This window comes from Chiloscyllium plagiosum, chromosome 25 (assembly GCF_004010195.1).
Source record: "Chiloscyllium plagiosum isolate BGI_BamShark_2017 chromosome 25, ASM401019v2, whole genome shotgun sequence".
Taxonomy (NCBI): Eukaryota; Metazoa; Chordata; class Chondrichthyes; order Orectolobiformes; family Hemiscylliidae; genus Chiloscyllium; species Chiloscyllium plagiosum.
The window spans coordinates 50,726,980-50,747,975 of NC_057734.1; the positions used below are offsets into that span (position 1 = coordinate 50,726,980).

The 20,996-nt window shown below is 43.2% G+C and overlaps 1 protein-coding gene across 3 annotated transcripts in view; it reads left to right on the forward strand.

Annotated features, from left to right (window-relative positions):
- Positions 1 to 1,983: 1,983 nt before the first annotated feature.
- The window catches only part of LOC122562874 (stromelysin-3-like), a 99,382-nt gene continuing 80,369 nt past the window's right edge, over positions 1,984 to 20,996 (forward strand). For all 3 annotated transcript variants that reach the window (XM_043716177.1, XM_043716178.1, XM_043716179.1), the window contains exon 1: positions 1,984 to 2,097. In XM_043716177.1, coding sequence (XP_043572112.1) covers positions 2,002 to 2,097 — 96 coding nt within the window. In that variant the 5' untranslated portion in view covers positions 1,984 to 2,001. The remainder of the gene's footprint in view (positions 2,098 to 20,996) is intronic.

Genomic DNA, 20,996 nt, shown 5'->3' on the forward strand with positions numbered 1-20,996 from the left:
TAGAGGTCCCACCTACCCCAGAAAGAGCCCCAATTATCCAAGAATCCAAAACCTCCCTCCTGCACCATCCCTGTAGCCACGTGTTCAACTCCTCTCTTTCCCTATTCCTCGCCTCACTAGCACGTGGCACGGGCAACAAACCAGAGACAACAACTCTGTTCATCCTAACTCTAAGCTTCCATCCTAGCTCCCTGAATTTCTACCTTAAATCCCCATCTCTCTTCCTACCTATGTCGTTGGTGTCTATGTGGACCACGACTTGGGGCTGCTCCCCCTCCCCCTTCAGGATCCCAAAAACATGATCAGAGACATCACGAACCCTGCCACTAGGAGGCAACACACCAACTGTGAGTCTCTCATATTATGGATGCACTATGTTGGTGAGGCATGCTGTGGAGATTGGAGAGTAACCTGATACTCATTGCAAACACAGTTGCTGGTTAAGGGAAAAAGTACAAAAGGATAGCACAGCTATGCCTCTTAAATGTCATCAAGGTTCCTGCCTGCTTCCACCACCTCTTCTGGCAGTGCGTTCCAGGCTCCTGCCATTCTCTGCGTGAAAAACTTTCCTTGCACATTTCCTTAAACTTTCCCTGTCTGACCTTAAATCTATGTCCCCTTGAAATTGAAACTTCAAACCTGGGGAAAAGCCTCTGAGATCCACCCTCTCTATGCCTCTCATAGTTTTGTAGACCTCTACCAGGTTTCCTCTCAGCCGTCTTTCCAGTGCAAACAGTGCAAGTCTTTTTAACCCTTCCTCATAGTCAGTGCCCTCGAGACCAGGCAATATCCTGGTGAACCTTCTCTGTACTCTCTCCAAAGCTTCCATGTCATTCTGGTCGTGTGGCGACCAAAACTGCACACAATACCCCAATTAGAGCCTGACAACATGGTTTGCCAACTCTTGTACTCCATGCCCTGACCAATGAAGGCGGGCATGCCATATGCCTTCCTAATCGCCTTGGCCCATCTGTGTTGCCACTCAGCAGTAGCAGGAGATGGTGCAAGTGAGCTGTAGCCAGAGGGGTAAGCAGTGAAGACTCAGTTGCAATAAACAGCTGAAATGTCTGTCAACTAGTGATCAGAAATCAATGACACAGGCCTTCTGCCTGCCAGCAACTTTGTGATTGGTTCCCAAGTACTGGACAGGTTAAGGCAGTGAACAGAAAAGGGGGATGCCATCACACCTCCACCAGCTCAGGAGTTCTCTCTGTTCTCTGTAGTAAAAGCCACCTTAAGACAAAGATAATGTTTTGTTTAGCTGTTGCAGTTAGCTGTGACCATTACGAGGTCCTTCTTTCTGCAAGCCAGAGAAAACATCTGGAGAAGGAAGACTGAAAAGCGAGCTCTCTATCATCACAGCACATCCTATCAACATGAATCACTGGAGTGCTTCCTCAACTTTCCCGCCTCCCTTAACAGCAGTGTTTTCTCCCGTGTGTGTGCGCGTTTGTAAGTTTATCAGAGGGTTAAAAATGTAACTTGCAGAGTTAAATGCCAACAGTTAATGCTTACCTGCAGCTCGATTTGTTGAAAAAAAGTAATTCATGTTAAGTACAGAAACCAGGTTCTCTGTCTTCTGTTAATCTGAGTCTGCAAGTCGATAATTGTGGAATTCTGCAGACTCGTAAAAATCTTTAACTTTTGTAATAACGTTAGAAATACAGAGCTTGATTTCCAGTACAACCTCCTACTGATGTATAACAATAGAGAAACCCACCCGTCTGGAAGATAATAGAGAAACTCACACCACAGGGGGTTAATAGAGAAACTCACCCATCAAGAGGGCAATAGAGAAACTCACCCGAAGAGGGGTTAGTAGAGAAGCCCGTCCACCGGTGGGTAATGCAAAAACTCACCTAAAGAGGGGTTAATTGAGAGAATGTACACACGCCCACGTGATATTTGTGGCTGAGAATTTGAGGGCAGGACTGAGAGACAAAGCCGCAGTGGGGTATATAAAAGGCAGCTTGGAGTGAGGGACTCACTCACTCAGTCAGGATGCTGGTCAGTTGGGTTGTTGTAGTTTTGCTTGTGTGCAGCGGCGGGAGCAGCTCACTGCCTATTCCCCGGGAACGGGAGCACCATCACCATCGGGTAAGAGAGGTTCGGGCTCAGACGAGCCTTACTCTTGTCAAACATGTTCGTAGCTGTATCGTGTGGGCGCAACACAGGTCTGGAACTCTGGCAGCCGAGCGAAGGTGTATTAAACTGTGGAAAAAGTTCAATTGCCACATTTGAAGTGCACCGCCTTCAAAGTGCCAATAACCAAAGGGAATTGGAATCAAACAATTTTATATCGAGTAAACTGTATTATGCAGTGTTGATACATGAAATTGCAGATTCTGTGAGCAATCATTGTAGTAATATTTCAGTCAATTGTGTGTAATAAATCCGATTGTTGGAGGGGGTAGTGTTGAGGGCTTATGGCAAACTTGTTGCTTTCTTGTGTCCTGGTATACCCCTCCTATTCATGTCCTCTCCCCTTGTCCATCAGCCCAGAGAGCGAGAGAGAGGGTTGACTGAGAGTTTGGTAGATTCAAGTGCTAACATGCCCCCAGGTATTCACTGTAAAGGAGACCAGACAGCAACTCTTAGCAGACCGTGAAGACTGCTCGTACCCTGTCTGTAACTGAATCTCAATCCCTAGCTCTTGGCAAAAACCAGCTGGAGTCCATTGACCCTAGTTCAGTTCAGCTCTCACAGAGAGAGAGAGAGAGACAGCCGTAACTGGAACAGATAATTTCCCACCCGAAACAATCAACCCCATCTTAACGCTCAGCCCAAACAAAATACTCTCCCTTGTAACCGAGGGAGGGAGATTTTGGGTGATAATGAAGGAATTCCCTCAGGATTAATGCTGAACTTTCTGGAACTTGCTGCCACTTGATATTTTCCCAAACTTGTCTGACTAGTTTTACAAAGGTGAGTAGATTTGCCCCTGAAATGAAGCCTGGGGATGAAGTTATGGAGTGTCCATTGAGTGCTGTTGTTTCTGCCTCCACTCCAGGGGATTAGTTTACACTTCAGGTGGCTGATTTGTGTTGGTCCTATTCACATTACACACAACCCCCCACGCCTTATCAGACTGTGGGATGATGATAATGACAGGGTGGAGGATGAAGACTGAAGGGTGTGTGTGTGGAGGGGTGCGAGGGAATGGGGTCATCCTGTGTTGCATGCCTGGAGACAGTAAACATGTGGGGTGATGTTTTCTCTCCAATGTTATTTTCTGCTCCATTTTTAATCCACAGTATTTTCATTTTCTCATTCATATGCACGAAGTACTGTAAAGTGACTTTTTTTTTGTTTAAATAACTGTTCATTTGTCCTGTTGGTCTAAACTCATGATGATGATAGGTAGTGAGCAGTGGTGTAGCACAGTTGATTGGTCATGGGTAGCTCAGTGAGTCAGCAAAAGATAACATGAAGTTGATTTTTAACTTCATAGAGGTGATATTAGAGAGGCACGTGAATTAAACCATTAATGCAGAACTAATTAAACCTTTGTCTGCTTACAATGCCAGCCATGGTGTCACACTCTACCTGCTTGTCAGGTAGGTTCAAGTCCCACTGCAGAAAACTTGAGGACAAATTCCAGGCTGATCATCTAATGCACTGCCATTCTATCAGAGGGCCATGATTCTAATGAGGTATTAAACTGAGGCTCTATCTGCTTCTCAGGTGGATATAAGAATCCCAATGGCAAGCTTCTGACGAAGGGTAGAGGAGTTTTGACAATTGACCAATCTTTGTATTCTTCAATACCAATAAGACGAATTTCCTTGTTGTTTGGTGGACACAAATGGGTGGTTGCACTTACTTATGTTGCTGCAGTGATGAAACTTCACTTGAAGTATTTTGGCTGGGAAGCACTCTTGGGAGATCCGACGTACTCACGAATGGCAGGACACTAGGAAGCTAAGAGGAACAGAGGGATTAGATTCTCTACAGTGTGGAAACAGGCCCTTCAGCCCAACAAGTCCACACTGCCCTTCCAAAGAGGAACCCACCCAAACCCTACCCTATATTTAACCCTGACTAACGCACCTAATACTGGGCAATTTAGTATGGCCAATTCACCTAACCTGCACATCTTTGCACTGAGAGGAAACTGGAGCACCCGGGGGAAACCCACGCAGACACGGGGAGAATGTGCAAACTCCACACAGACAGGTGGGAATTGAACCCAGGACCCTGGTGCTGTGAGGCAGCAGTGCTAACCACTGAGCCACCGTGCTGCCCCCATGGATCAAGGGGTGCTTGCCCACAGATCATTGTGTGGTTGGGCAAATTAATAGGGTGGTTAAGAAGACTTACCTGACACTTGCCTTTCAGTTGTGGCATAGATTATAAAAGCAGAAAGGGACTCAGTTGGATACTTGGGCAGTTTTCCTGGTGGTGGTTGCTAGTTTTAAAAAGTAAAAGCAGAAAGGTTATGTCGGAGCTGTACAAAGCATTGGAATACTGTGTGCAGTTCTAATCATCACACTATATGAAGGCTGTCATTGTACTGGAGCGGGTGCAGAAGAGACTCACCAGGATGTTGCCTGGGATAGAGCATTTCAGACTATCTTCATAGTCCCACTGCTATGAAGATAGTCTGAATAAGCTTGTGTTTTTTTTAGAGCAGAGATGGTTGAGGGGGGATCCTGACTGAGATACATAGAATCATAGAGATGTACAGCATGGAAACAGACCCTTCGGTCCAGCTCTTCCATGCCGACCAGATATCCTAAATTAATCTAGTCCCATTTGGCAGTACTTGGCCCATATCCCTCTAAACCCTTCCTATCAATGTACCCATCTAGACACCTTTTAAATGTTGTAATTGTACCAGCCTCCACCACTTCCTCATTCCATACATGCACCACCCTCTGTGTAAAAAAAAAAAGTTTCCCCTTCGATCCCTTTAATCTTTCCCCTCTCACCCTAAACCTATGCCCTCTAGTTCTGGACTCTGCCACCCCTGGGAAAAGATCTTGTCTGTTTACCCTATACATGCCCCTCAGCCCTCAGCCTCTAATGCTCCAGGGAAAACAGCCGTAGCCTACTCAGCCTCTCCCTATAGCTGAAACCCTCCAACCCTGGCAACATTAATGGACAGGATGGATAAAAAGCAACTGTTTCCCTTAGTCAATAACAAGAAGGCAGAATTTTAAGATAAAAGGCAAGAAGCTTAAGAGGTTGGTGGGAGGGTCTGGAATGCACTGCCTGGGAGGGTAGTTGAGGAGAGAAACCTCACAACCTTTAAAAAGTACATGGATATGCACTTGGAGCATCATAACATTCAAAGCTATGCACCTAGTGTTTGGAAGGTGGGACTAGTGTAGACAAAGTAGATTTTTGATGGTACAGATTCAGTGGGCTTAAAGGGCCTCATCTCTACAATTGTTTGACATCACAGAATCCCTACAGTGTGGAAGCACACCATTCAGCCCATCAAGTCCACACTGACCCTCAGAAGAGCATCCTACTCAGACCCACCTATCCCTGTAACCCTGCATTCCCCATGGCCAATTCACCTAACTTGCACATCTTTAGACTATGGGAAGAACTGGAGCAGTCAGGGGAAAGCCCACGCAGACAGTTGCCTGAGTCTGGAATCATCCCTGGTGCTGTGAGACAGCAGAGCTAACCACTGAGCCACCGTGCCACTCCATCTTTAAATCTCAACCTCCCCTCAAGCTTCTATAATGGTGCTATTGCTGAAGGCTTCTACCAATCCTGTTTGAGCTCAAGCTACAAGAATTCCGCCTGATAAAGCCAATTACAATATGCTTAGATGACAAACACAAAGAAATTTGTGGATGACACCAATAAGTGAGAAGTTGTGTGGTTAGAATGGCACAAAAAGTCTACAGAGGGATATAGACAGGTTAAGAGTGGACAAAAACTTGGCCACATGAAATATAATGTGGAAAAATGTGAGATTGCTTTGGCAGGAAGAATGGAATTGGATATTATGTAAATGGAGAAAGCTGCAACTAAGAGATTTGGGGGTCCTAGTACATGAATCATAAAAAGTTACCTTCCTAATTCAGCAGACCATAGGGAATTTTGGTCTATTTCAAAGGAAATAGATGATAAAAAAAAAGGACTTGTTGAAACTGTACAGGCCACTAGTCAGACCACAACTGGAATATTGGACAGTTCTGACCCCCTTGTCTAAAGGAAGGAATACTGGTATTGAAGGAATCCAGAGAATGTTCACTGGACTGATTCTGGGTGTAGAGTGACTGTCATATGAGGAGAGGTCGAATTGGTTTGGCCAGTAACCATGGAGTTTAGAAGAATGAGGAGAAATTACTAAAGCAGACAAGATTCTTAAGTGGTTTGAAAAGGAAATTAGAGGTAGTTTCCCTTCTGGGTGAGGCTCGAACCAGAGGGCAAAATGTCAGTGAGTTGTTGCACATAAAAAGGATGAGGAGGAATCTGTTCTTTGAGGGTGATGAATCTATGGAATTATTTATCTCACACAGCTGGATTGATAAGTACATACAAGGCTGAGATAGATTTTGAGAGAGACAGATTTTTAATCAGTCAGGGTATCAAAGATTATGTGGAAATGGAAGCAGTGTGGACTTGAAGATTATCAGAGCAGCCATGATTTAATTGAAAGGTATAGTAGACTTGATGGGCTGAATAGCCTACTTCTGCTCCTATGTCTTTATGATCTTAGTGCATGTATGTAGTCACTATATCCAGGATACTCTGTGACACATTATATAATACAGTAATCCCAACTAGACATGAGAATCCCAAGAAAGATTGGTAATGTTTTGATGCTTTAGACATACAGTCAGGTAGATGGGTTATCTCTAGGAGGTCTAGGCAGGTAGTGCAGGAATCTCCTGTGATTATCCCCATCTCAAACAAAGTCAGAAATCACATGACATCAGGTTATAGTCCAACAGGTTTATTTGAAATCACAAACTTTCAGAGCGTACTCCTTCATCAGGTGAAGTGACTTCCCATAACAAAGGGGCTACACTCTGAAAGCTTATGAAGAGAAGATGCAAAACTTGACCTACTCTTGGGGAAATAAGGCAGGGCAGGTGAGAGGTGTCAGTGGGGGAGCACTTTGGGGCCAGCGACCATAATTGTATTAAATTTAAAATAGTGATGGAAAAGGATAGACCAGATCTAAAAGTTGAAGTTCTAAATAGGAGGAAGGCTAATTTTGATGGTAGTAGGCAAGAACTTTCAAAAACTGATTAGGGGCAGCTGTTCACAGATAAAGGGATGGCTGGAAAATGGGAAGCCGTCAGAAATGAGATAACGAGAGTCCAAAGAAAGTATATTCCTGTTAGGGTGAAAGGAAAGGCTGGTAGGTATAGGGAATTCTGGATGACTAATGAAATTGACGGTTTGGCTAAGAAAAAGAAGGAAGCATGTGTCAAGTATAGACAGGATCGATTGAGTGAACACTTAGAGTATAAAGGCAGTAGGAGTATACTTAAGAGAGAAATCAGGATGGCAAAAAGGGACATGAGATAGCTTTGGCAAATAGAGTTAAGGAGAATCCAAAGGGTTTTTATAAATACATTAAGGATAAAAGGATAACTAAGGAGAGAATAGGGCCCCTCAAAGATCAGCAAGGCGGTCTTTGTGTGGAACCGCAGAAAATGGGGAGATACTAAATGAGTATTTTGCAACAGTATTTACTGTGGAAAAGGACACAGAAGATATAGAATATAGGGAAATAGATGGTAGCCTCTTGAAAAAATGTCCATATTACAGAGGAGGAAGTGTTAGATGTCTTGAAACGCATAAGTGGATAAATCCCGGACCTGATCAGGCGGATCCTAGACCTCTGGGAAGTTAGGGAAGTGTTTGCAGTCCTTTTACTGAAATATTTGTATCATCAATAGTCACAGGTGAGGTGCCGGAAGACTGGAGGTTGGCAAACGTGGTGCCACTGTTTAAGAAGGGTGGTAAGGACAAGCCACTCGACCACTAGACAAGAACTATAGACCAGTGAGCCTGAGGTCGGTGGTGGGCAAGTTGTTTGGAGGGAATTGAGGGACAGGATGTACATGTATTTGGAAAGGCAAGGCATTGTGCATGGGAAATCATGTCTCTCAAACTTGATTGAGATTTTGAAGAAATAGCAAAGAGGATTGAGGGCAGAGTGATCTACATGGACTTCAATATGGCGTTTGACAAGGTTCCCCATGGGAGACTGATTAGCAAGGTTAGATCTCACGGAATACAGGGAGAACTAGCCATTTGGATACAGAACTGGCTTAAAGGTAGAAGACAGGGTGGTGGTGGAGGGTTGTTTTTCAGACTGGAGGCCTGTGACCAGTGGAGTGCCGCAAGGATCGGTGCTGGGTCCACTGATTTTCATCATTTATATAAATGATTTGGATGCGAGCATAAGAGATACAGTTGGTAAATTTGCAGATGACACCAAAATTGGAGGTGTAGTGGACAGCGAAGAGGTTTACCTCAGATTACAACAGGATCTGGACCAGATGGCCAATGGGCTGAAGTGGCAGATGGAGTTTAATTTAAATAGATGATAGATGCTGTATTTTGGACAAGCAAATCTTAGCAGGACTTATACACTTAATGGTAAGGTCCGAGGGAGTGTTGCTGAACAAAGAAACCTTGGAGTGCAGGTTCAAAGCTCCTTGAAAGTGGAGTCGCAGGTAGATAGGATAGTGAAGGAGGCATATGGTCTGAGTATTGCGTATTGAGTATTGAGGTTCCTGAAGAAGGGCTTATGCCTGAAACGTCGATTCTCCTGTTCCTTGGATGCTGCCTGACCTGCTGCGCTTTTCCAGCAACACATTTTCAGCTCTGATCTGCAGCCCTCACTTTCTCTCTACAGGAGTTGGGAGGTCATGTTGTGGCTGTGCAGGACATTGGTTAGGACACCGTTGGAATATTGCATGCAATTCTGGTCTCCTTCCTATCAGAAAGATGTTGTGAAACTTGAAAGGGTTCAGAAAAGATTTACAAGGATGTTGCCAGGGTTGGAGAACTTGAGCTATAGGGAGAGGCTGAACAGGCTGGGACTGTTTTCCCTGGAGCCTTGGAGGCTGAGGGATGACCTTAAAGAGGTGTTCCGCAAGGATCTGTTTTGGGACCATTGCTGTTTGTCATTTTTATAAATGACCTGGAAGAGGGGTTAGAAGGTTGGGTGAGCAAGTTTGCGGATGATATGAAAGTCGGAGGAGTTGTTGACAGTGAGGAAGGATGTGGCAGGTTACAGCAGGATATAGAAAAGCTGCAGAGCTGGGCAGAAAGGTGGCAAATGGAATTCAATGTAGCTAAGTGTGAGGTGATTCACTTTGGGAAGAATAACAAAAAGATGGGGTACTGGGCTAATGGTCGGATACTTGGTAGTGTGGATGAGCAGAGGGATCTTGGTGTCCATGTACACAGATCTCTGAAAGTTGCCACCCAGGTAAATAGTGCGGTGAAGAAGGCATATGGCGTACTGGCTTGTATTGGTAGAGGAATTGAGTTCCGGACTCCTGAGGTCATGATGCAGTTGTATAAGACGCTGGTACGGCCGCATCTGGAATATTATGTGCAGTTTTGGTCGCCATACTATAGGAAGGATGTGGAGGCACTGGAACGGGTGCAGAGGAGGTTTACCAGGATGTTGCCTGGTATGGAAGAAAGATCGTATGAGGATGGGTTAGTATAGGTTAGGTGGGCTTGGATTGGCGCAACATCGAGGACCAAAGGGCCTGTACTGCGCTGTATTCTTCTATGTTCTATAAAACCATTAGGGGCATAGATAGGATAAATAGACAAAGAATTTCCCTGAGATGGGGGAGTCCAGAACCAGAGGTTCAGGGTGAGAGGGGAAAGAAATAAGAGACCTACGGGGCAACTTTTTCATGCAGAGGGTGGTATGTGTATGGAATGAGCTGCCAGAGAAAGTGGTGGAGGCTAGCTTAATTGTAACATTTAAAAGGCATCTGGATGGGTATATGAATAGGAAGGGTTTGGAGGGATATGGGCCGGGTGCTGGCAGGTGGGACTAGATTGGATTGGGATATCTGGTCAGCATGGACGAGTTGGACCAAAGGGTCTGTTTCAGTGCTGTACATCTGAGTGTGACTCTGAACCTTTTGGACTATAACCTGGTGTTGTGATTTCTGACTTTGTCCACCCCAGTCCTACATTGGCATATCCACATCATGGCTACCACCTTAAACAAGATTGCTGTTTGGAAAATGTGGGGGTTAACAGACTCTCAGGGGAATGAGCGCTAACAGCCAGGTTTCTGGTATCAAGACTGGCTCTAAAACAAGTGATACATCTGATTCCAAGCGATCAATTATGGTCTAGTCAGAGGCACAGACAGACATTTCTGCAGTTAAGTGAGACATCAGAATGGTGCCAGGTCAAGGGTGTCTCAGAGGGTTCAGAATATCCTCAGAGGAGAGTGACCAGCGGGAGGGCATTGTTCACATTGGTACCAATGTCATAAGAAGAGAAAAGGACAAGGTTCAGGGGAAATTATCGGAAGTTAGGTCAAAGGTTAAAAAGGAGGTCCACAAGGGTAGTAACTTCTGGGTTACATCTGGTGCCACATGGTATTGAGAGTAAGAATAGGAGAATAGAGCAGATGAATGCATGGCTGAGAAGCTGGTGCAGGGAAGAAGGATACACATTTTTGGATCATTGGAATCTCTTCTGGGGTAGAAGTCTTCTGTAGAAGAAGAACGTGGTTTGGAAGGGACTAATATACTGGCAGGGTGGCACGGTTGCTCGGTGGTTAGCACTGCGGCCTCACAGCACCAGTGGCCCGGGTTCATTTCCAGCCTTGGGCAACTGTCAATGTGGAGTTTGCACATTTTTCCTTGTGTCTGTGTGGGTTTCCTCTGGGTGCTCCGGTTTCCTCCCACAGTCCAAAAATGTGCAAGTTAGGTGAATTGGCCATGCAAAATTGCCATAGTGTCCAGTGATGTGTAGGCAAGGCAGATTAACCATGGGAAATGTAGGATTACAGGAATGGGGGGGGAGCTGGTTCTGGGTGGGATGCCAACGGCCTGCTTTCACACTGAGCTCTGAGGAGATTTGCTAGAGGAGGCTTTAAACTATAAGGGATGCTGATGTGTTGGTATCCAGAAAGGTAGAGAGGGGGAGAAAAGATCAATCTGAGGCTGGTGCAGTTGAGGAAAAGGTGCAAGTCAAGGCAGGCAGGAGCAAGGCAGAGAACTAATAAATTTAACTATTTATTTCACTGCAAGAGGCCTGACAGCTAAGGCAGATGAACGCAGGCATGGGAAGTCCATTCAGTATTCTAATAACAGTAGGGTAGAAACTGTTACAAAACCAGCTGGTGCGTGTTCATGTTGTACCTTCTCCCCGATAGTAGAGGTTGTAGAAAAGCATTGCCAGGGTGGGATGGGTCTTTAAGAATGCTGGAGGTCTGTCCTTAATAGCAGGCCTGATAGATGGATTCTATCGATGGGAGGTTGGCCTTTGTGATTGGGATATCATAGCAGTTACAGAGATATGACTCCGGGATGGACAGGACTGGCAGCTTAATGTTCCACGGTATGATGCCAAGGAAGCATAGAAAGGGTGCAAGAGAGGAGGGTGGTTTCTGGTTAGGGATAACATTACGGCTGTACTGAGGGAGGATATTCAAGGGAGTCTGTCCAGTGAAGTTATTTGGGTGGAACTGAGAAATAAGAAAGGGATGATCACCTTGGATTATACAATAAACACCCAATTTTTAAGGAGATCTCAATTGTCTGTAAGAATAATAGGGTGATTATGGTAGGGGATTTTAACTTTCCAAATATAGACTGGGACTGCCATAGTGTTAAGGGCTTGGATAGAGAGGAATTTATTAAGTGTGCACAAGAAAATGTTCTTCTTCAGTATATGGATGTACCCAATAGAGAAGGAGCAAAATTTGATCTACTCTTGGGGAAATAAGGCAGGGCAAATGACTGAGATGCCAATGGGGGAGTACTTTGGGGCCAGTGACCATAATTTTATTAGTTTTAAATTAGTAATGGGAAAGGATAGACCAGATCTAAAAGCTGAAGTTCCAGTTTGGACAAAGGCCAATTTTGATGGTATTTGGCAAGAATTTTCAAAAGTTGATTGGGGCAGATGTTTGAAGGTAGAGGGATGGTGGAAAAGTGGGAAGCCTTCAAAAATGAGATAACAAGAGTCCAGAGACATTATGTATGTTCCTATTAGTGTGAACGGCAAGGCTGCTAGGTATAGGGTATGCTGGATGCATGGAGAAATTGATGCTCTGCTCAAGAAAAAGAAGAAAGCATATGTTCTGTATAGACAACAGAGGCCGAGTGAATCCCTAGAAGTGTATAAGGGCAGTAGGAGGATGTTGGAAGATAGAAATCAGAAGAGTGAAAATGGGATATGAGATAACTTTGGCAGATATCCAAGGGGATTCTACAAATTCTTGAAGTCAAAAGAGTAACTCGGGAGTGAATAGGGCCCCTTAGAGATCATCAAGTCCACCTTCCAGAGCATTCTGTCTGGACATATCACTACTTGGTATGACAACTGTACCATTCAAGAGAGTGGTTGCAGAGAGTGGTGAACTCAGCCTGGGCAATCACAAAGGCCAACCTCCCATCTATACAATCCATCTACCAGGCCTGCTATTAAGGACAGGTCTCCAGCATTCTCAAAGATCCATCCCACCCTGGCAATGCTTTTCTACAACCTCTACCATCGGGGAGAAGGTACACAAGCCTGAACACTTGCACCAGCCAGTTTCGTAACAGTTTCTACCCCACTGTTGTTAGAATACTGAATGGACTCACAAACTCTTAATATTCGCCTGTACCTGTGTTTTTGTTTTTGCCGCTGTTTACCTACTATTTACTTATCTATGCTACTTAACTCTGATCTGCCTGTATTGCTCGCAAGACAAAGCTTTTCACTGTGCCTCGGTACACGTGACAATAAATTTTAATTCCATTTAATGTGTGGCACCACAGGGGATGGGTGAGATACTAAACAAGTATTTTAGAACATAGAACATAGAAGAATACAGCGCAGTACAGGCCCTTCGGCCCTCGATGTTGCGCCGATCCAAGCCCACCTAACCTACACTAGCCCACTATCCTCCATATGCCTATCCAATGCCCGCATAAATGCCCATAATGAGGGAGCAGCCTTTCCTCATACAATCTTTCTACCATACCAGGCAACATCCTGGTAAACCGTTCCAGTGCCTCCACATCCTTCCTATAATATGGTGACCAAAACTGCACACAATACTCCAGATGCGGCCGCACCAGAGTCTTATATTTTGTATCAGTGTTTCCTGTGGAGAAGGATATGAAAGCTATGGATATGGAAGTTCTGTAACCTGGGGAAACAAACAGTGATATCTTAATCTATCTCTATTAAAGAGACGTTTTAAACACATAAGGTGGATAAATCCCTGGGACCTGATCAGGTGCGCTCTAGAACTTTGTGAGAAGCTAGGAAAGCAATCATCAATAGCCACTGGTGAGTGCAGGAAGACTGGAGGTTGGCTAACATGGTGCCATTATTTAGGAAAGGTGGTAAGGAAAAACCAGGGACCTATAGACTGGTGAGCCTGAGGTCAGTTGTGGGTAAATTGTCCTGAGGATTTAGATGTCTTTGGAAAGGCAAGTACTGATTAGGAATGGTCAACATGGCTTTGTGTGTCACAGTAACTTGCAGAATTGGAGGGTTTGAGCTGTAGGGAGAGGCTGAATAGGCTGGAGCTATTTTCTCGAGCATTGGAGGCTGAGGGATGACTTTTTATAGAGGTTTATAAATAAAGAGTGGCATGGATAGGGTGAATAGCCAATATCTTTTCCCCAGGGTAGGGGGGTCCAAAGCTAGAGGGCATAGGCTTGACAGGGTAATTATTTAAACGGGACCAAAGGGGCAACATGCAAAGGGTGTTGTGTATGGAATGAGCTGGCGGAGGAGGTGGTAGAGGTTGGTACAGTTATAATATTAAGGTATCTGGATGGGTATACGAATGGGAAGGGTTTAGAGGATATGGGCCAAATGCTGGCAAATGGGATCGGATTTAATTTAGAGTATCTGGTCAGCATGGACGTGTTGGACCGAAGGGTCTGTTTCCAAGTTTACAACTCTGACTTTATGATTGAATTTTTTTAGAAAAGTGATGAAGAGGATTGATGAAAGTAGAGCAGTGGACATTGTCTATAACGATGTCAGTAAGGTGTTAAAGGTTTCACATGGTAGACTTGTTAGCAAAGTTAGATCAGATGGAGAACTAGCCACTTGGACATAAAATTGGTTTGAACATAGTGTGGTGGTGGAGGGTTGCTTTTTGAACTGGAGGCATGTGACCAGTGGTGTGCAGCAAGGATTGGTGCTGGGTCCACTGTTTTTTGTCACTTATATAAATGATTTAGATGTGAATATAGGAGGTATAGCTAGCAAGTTTGCAGATGACACCAAAATTGGTGGTCTAGTGGACAGCGAAGAAGGTTTGCTCATAGAACAAAGGCACCTTGATCAGATGGGGAAATGGGCCGAGGAGTGGCAATGGAGTTTAATTTAGATAATATGATGTGCAGCATTTTGATAGGGCAAATCAGGGTAGGACTTATACATTTAATGGTAAGGTCCTGGGGAGTGTTGCTGAACAGAGACCTTGGGGTGCAGGATCATAATTCCTTAAGTGGAATCACAGGTAGGCAGGGTTGTGAAGGGAGCATTTTATACTTGCCTTTATTGGTCAGTGCATTGAATATAGAATTTGGGAGGTCATATTGCAACAGTACAGGACATTGGTTAGGCCATTTTTTTGGAATGCTGCATTCAATTTTGGTGTCCCTGCTATAGGAAAGCTGTTTTGAAACTTGGAAGGGTTCAGAAAAGATTTAAGAGTTGGAAGGTTTGGGAGAGGCTGAATAGGCTGGTGCTACTTTGCCTGGAGTGTTGGAGGTTGAGAAGTGACCTTGTAGAAGATCATAAAATCATGAAGGGCATGGATAGGCTGAATAGTCAAAGGTTTTGCTCCATGGTATTGGAGACAAAACTACAGGGCATAGTTTTAAGGTGAGAGGGGAAAGATTTAAAAAGGACCTAAGGAGCAATGTCTTCATGCAGAGGATGGTGCGTGTATGAAATGAGCGGCCAGAGGAAGTGGTGGAGGCTGGTACAATTATAACATTTAAAGGGCATCTGGTGGATACATGAGTTGGAAGGGTTTCGAGGATATGGGCCAAATGTTGGCAAGTGGGACTAGATTAAATTTAAAAACTGGTCACCGTGGACTAGTTGGACCGAAGGCTCTGTTTCCATGCTGTACATCTCTATGACTCTGTGACTCTAATTATGTTTGAATTTATTTTTGCCTAGTGACTTTCCTTGTGAGGTTTCATCATCATCCAGTTGATTAAAGATTACAAACAGCAAGTCCTGACAGAATCTGCCAATAACCAATTGTAAACTCCTGCAGTGTGTGAACACATGCTTATGTGGAATTGATTAAGGCTAAATGTCCTCTGCTGAGGTTGTAATGTCTGTGCATTTCTACTTAAACCATTAGTTGTTCGATCTAGCTTTCCTGGCATTTGGATATGTACCATAGATGGTAAGCTAAAAACAGGCTGATTTTTATTTTCTTTCACCACCCTCTAACAAACCTTATGGTTGAGTTCTTTACTCCATACTGTGAGGGGTAACATTTCTAGCAAGCCCTGAGCTTAGGCAAGCATGGACAGAGAACAGAGGCAGTCTTAAACCATGCATGTGATGATGGCTGACACCAGACAAACTCAAAAGTACTCCGCACAGCATGGGGTGGTGTAAGTCTATTAGAGCTAAGTATTTAGTTTAGTGGCAGAGACCAGTAATTTTAGTGCTTATTGTAAGTATTTAATGGGATGTGATTTTTTATAGGTTTAGTTTTAAGTGGTTTCAATTTGTGTTTTAATGTTAGTTTTAGGTTTACATAACTGATTATATAATAACTGTTATCTGACATGCCCGAGCAACTAGAGCCTGTTACATACACATTGTGTGCCATGTCAGAATGCCAGGGCATTGATGTGTCCTGGAAAACCACATGCCCATGAGGTGTTGCCAGCTGCTCCAGCTTGCCCTCTGGCAGTGCATTCAGGAAGCTGCAGAGAGTTCAGAAAAAGAGCAAGTAGGTGACTTCTAGCATAAGGCGCCTTCCTACTTTTAGGGCTAGTTTTGAGACGCAAGCCTAACAGGTTCCACCTGAACAGAGACAGAAACACTATCTTCACAGTGGCACAGACTTATGCTTGTGGAGTTGACACGGGGAGAAAATACCAGTAGCAAAGAGTAGAAATAAGATGCATGAAAAGCCAAGAGGGACAAACAAAACAAAATGCAGAAAGAGCAGGAATAAGACTGAGAAAAGTAACAAAGTTGATCAGCAGTGTTAGAATGTGTTAATTCAATGAGTATTATAAATAAGCTTGACAAAGCTACAGAGGTAGGAGTTTAGTTAGGTCACATGGAGTTTTAATTTTGTGACTATAACAGAGGCAGAAATGGAAACAAAACCATTGGAGCCAATGTCTCCAATGTTATTTAGGAGGGAGAGAAGGTACACTATTACAGTTCTCAGAGGAACAATATCCTGGAGTGTTTAAAGATTGAATCTATTTAGCTTGAGTTCATCTACAAAAGGAATATAAAATGTGGAAATACAGACAAATTCCAGAAAAATCTTTCTTTTAAAATAAGTAACAATAGAGTATTTCATCCAAACACATATATACTGGGAAAGAAGCAAGGTAAAGTGGTTTGGGCAAAGGTGACTTGTTAGAGGTGTACAAGATGATGACAGCTGAAAATGTATTGCTGGAAAAGTGCAGCAGGTCAGGCAGCATCTAAGGAACAGGAGAATCGAAGTTTCAGGCATAAGCCTGAAGAAGGGCTTATGCCCGAAACGTCGATTCTCCTGTTCCTTGGATGCTGCCTGACCTGTGCTTTTCCAGCAACACATTTTCAGCACTGATCTCCAGCATCTGCAGTCCTCACTTTCTCCGACAAGATGATGACAGACATAGATCGAGTGGATAGTCAGACTTTTTCCCATGGTGGAAATGGCTATCATGAGGGGGCATAAGTTTAAGGTGATTGGTGGAAGGTATAGGGGAGATGTCAGAGGTAGGTTATTTACTCAGTTATGGGTGCGTGGAATGCACTACCAACGGTGTTAGTAGAGTCAGATACATCAGGGATATTTAAATGACTCTTTGATCGTAGGCAAATGGATGATAGTAAAATGTAGGGTGTATAGGTTAGTTTGATCTTAGAGCAGGGTAAACGATTGGTAACGTCAAGGGCCTGTATTGTGCTGTACTATTCTATGTTCTATATTCAAAATGGAGAGGTTTGATCCAGCAAGCTGGGAGAAACCATTTTCTCTGGCAAATTGGTCACTTATCCGATGACATAGATTTAAAACGATTGGCAACAAAAGAGCAGGAAGAGAAACTATTTCAGTCTTATGATCTGGTTTGCATTAAACAGAAGGCCGATGGACTCCGGTTCAATAAGAACTTAATAAAAAGCTCAACGTGAATCGAAGAGAACTAATTTGCAGGATAGTGAGAGGAAATGTTGGATTGGACAACTCGTTCAAATGTGTATTCTTAGCAAGCCTCGTTCTATGCTGGAAGATTCTATATCCATTTCTATTTGTTTCTATTTGTATTTTCAGCCCATTTAGTCATCTAGCAGCAAGTCAATTAAAATTCTACAAATTTACAGCTCTGTTAGGCAGAATGGAGCAGTTTGATCTGAGTAACCCTGGCTTTCAGAATACAGCACCTATGAGTAAGTCCACACTTGCATCTGGTCTCTCTGACGTTTTGGTGCTCTGAACTAGGGTTGGGGGTTAATTGTAATCTTGCAAACTAACAAAACCATAAATAATTTTGTCAATAAAAATTCTGCAAGGAGCACCGTTGTAATTTCACATGATTTATGGCAGTCATCTTTCAAACCTGTTGCATGCAGCGTGGTTGTAGCACCTACACACCACACTGCACAAGGACTCTGCAGTGGTCATTCGTACTGTAGTTTTTTTGGCCAGATACATCTGTGATAGTTGAATTGGTAAAGGTGACGTCAGTAAGTTTATTTTTCTCCCACTCTTGCTAGTCCCCTCTCCAACTGCTGAAGGGATCTTTTGTGTACCATAGCTGTAACCAAATTGATTGTGTTTTTGGCCCATTTGGTATCCTCTCTTTCCAGCAATGCAAAGTGCTTCTTAATACCACCACTCCTCCCACCATTCTTTTTTCTATCTTTCCTGGATACGATGTATGTGGGAATACTGTATCTATAGGTCATCTATTGTTCTATTACAGTTTTTCCTGTCAGTCTTTGGTTCTATTTCACCCTGGCCAGTCTCTGTTTCACCCCTCTTCCAATTTAACTGACTTACTTGCCCTTACTTTTCTGCAAAGCTAGATTAAACCTCTACGATACTATGATCATTCTTACCCAAGTGTTTCCACATAGTCACTCAGTTCACATGGCCCATCTCATTCCCAACACCAGATCCAACAATGCCTTCTTTCTAGCATGAAGAGAACAGGAGGAGGCTATTCAGCCCATCAAACCCACCATGCAATTCAATAAGTTTATAGTTGATGATCTCAGGGCAGCAAGGTGATGCTGTCTCCTTTTTCCTTTATCACTCATCTCCAGTAACCTATTGACATCTGTCTTGAACCTATCCAATGATTGAACTTCCACAGCCTTCTGGGATAGAGAATTCCAAAGATTCATCACCCTCCCTTGAGAAGAAATTCTGCTCCTCAGTTTTAAATGGTCTACTTTTTATCTTGGGTTAATGTCCCTGGTTCTACCTGGTTGCTATTGAGGGGAAACATCCTACCAATATGAGCCCTTTAAACATTTTATAGATTTTAATTAGATCACCTCCCATTCTTTGAAGCTCTAGGGAATAGAGATTAATCTGATGATCTTCCAGTTACTCCATCTATGGCAATTCTATCCTTCTTTAAGTAAGACTGTAACTCCACACAATATTCCAGATAGTATCTCACAAAAGTCATATACAGCCCCAGCAAGATGTCATCTGTACTCCAGTCTCCATAAAATGAATGCCAAGTATTGCTTGCCTTTCTAACTGCTTACTGCAAATTCGTAATAACTTTTAGTGATTCATAAACAAGGATAATTTGATCCCCTTGGATGCCCTGTCATTCTGTTTTTGAGATTTTTTTTCTACCAAAGTAAATAATTTCACACACACTTTCGTTACCTTCCATCTGCATGTTCTAACCCATTCACTTAGCCTGTCCAAGTTCTTAAGTTTTCTTGTGCTCCACTCAACTTGCATTCCGACTCAGTTTGGTGTCATCAGCAAGTTTGGAAATTTTACAATTTGTCCTTACTTCCAATCACTTTTAAATATCAATTGTGAACAGTTGTGGACCCAGCAATGTGATCCCCACTGCTAACAATCTGCCATCTGAGAATGATCCAATTATTGCCACTCCTCTCCTTTCTGTCTGTTAACTGATTCTCCGTCGCAACTAGTATATTTCGTGCCCAACCTCGAACCCTCCAACCACACGGGATGAATGTAGATTTCTCCAGCTTCCTTATTTCCCGTTTTTCCAGCACCACATTTTTCAACTCTGGTCTCCAGCATCTGCAGCCCTCACTTTCTCCTAGTCAACCTCATGCAGTCTAACTTTATTTACTTCCCTTCTGAAAACACATACTGTATATCTACTGGTTCTCCTTTGTCTATGCTGCAAGCATCATTCTTAAAAAAACCTGAAGTTTGTTATTTGATTTCCCTTTCATAAATCCATGTTCACTCTGTCCAATTTTCCATTCTTTTTCTAAATCTCTATTTAACACTAGGTATTAGAATAGATTCTAATTTCCTTGCTACTGGTCTCAAGGTTATAGATCTGTAGTTCTCCATTCTCCATCTCTCTTTTCCTCTATCATTAATTACTTGCCTTATATTTGCTACCTTCTAGTCAATAGGAATCTTACCAGAATCTATAAAATTTTGAAAAATAGCCTCTAAATGCATCCACTATTACTGTAGCTAGTCTATTTAATCTACTTCAGGTGAAGCTAATCTGGTTCCGGAGATTTCTCAAACCTCAATCCAACTATTTCTTTTACAAGTAAATCTTCATGAACACTTACTTCCATTAGTTCCTCAGTTCAACAAGTTCATGGTTACATGACATTTGTGGGAGATCTTCTGTGTCTTCTTCTATGCAGTTATAGCTCCTAACACATTTTAGAAATGCCTTTCCTTCCTTGCTCTTTTACTCGAGTTACTCAAATATCAATTGGGATGATATTAAAGTCTCACCTCTCCATGGTTTTTGCAGAACTCTAGGATTTCCCTGAAGATTTTCTCCTTTCTCTCACTATTTATAATCCTATTGAAGACTTTCAGTAGTCTAATCATAGCTTTTTCTTTGCTTTCCAACACTGATAATTAATTCTATTCTTTCCCCTCAAGGACACCTTGTTCCAACAGTCTTCCTCATTAAGAAATCCAATGCTATCTTATTTCATCCTCGATCCTTTCTGAACTTTATCAGTGAATATTAAGCACAGGATCCTCATCGTTTTAAGCCATGCTGCCACCAATACCTCATATTTCCACATGGCTATTTGTACTTATAGTTCAGCAACCTTTATTCACGATACTTTAATTACATGCACTCTAGACTGGCCTTTTGTGTTCTTCAGTGTTCTGTTAAGAATACTCTAATTAAAATGGAACTATTCCCCATTTTCACTTTTATGTAGCTTTATTGCGTTTCTCTGCCCCTGAATGTTGGTTAAAAACAATGACTGCAGATGCTGGAAACCAGATTCTGGATTAGTGGTGCTGGAAGAGCACAGCAGTTCAGGCAGCATCCAAGGAGCAGCGAAATCGACGTTTCGGGCAAAAGCCCTTCATCAGGAATAAAGGTAGAGAGCCTGAAGCGTGGAGAGATAAGCTAGAGGCGGGTGGGGGTGGGGAG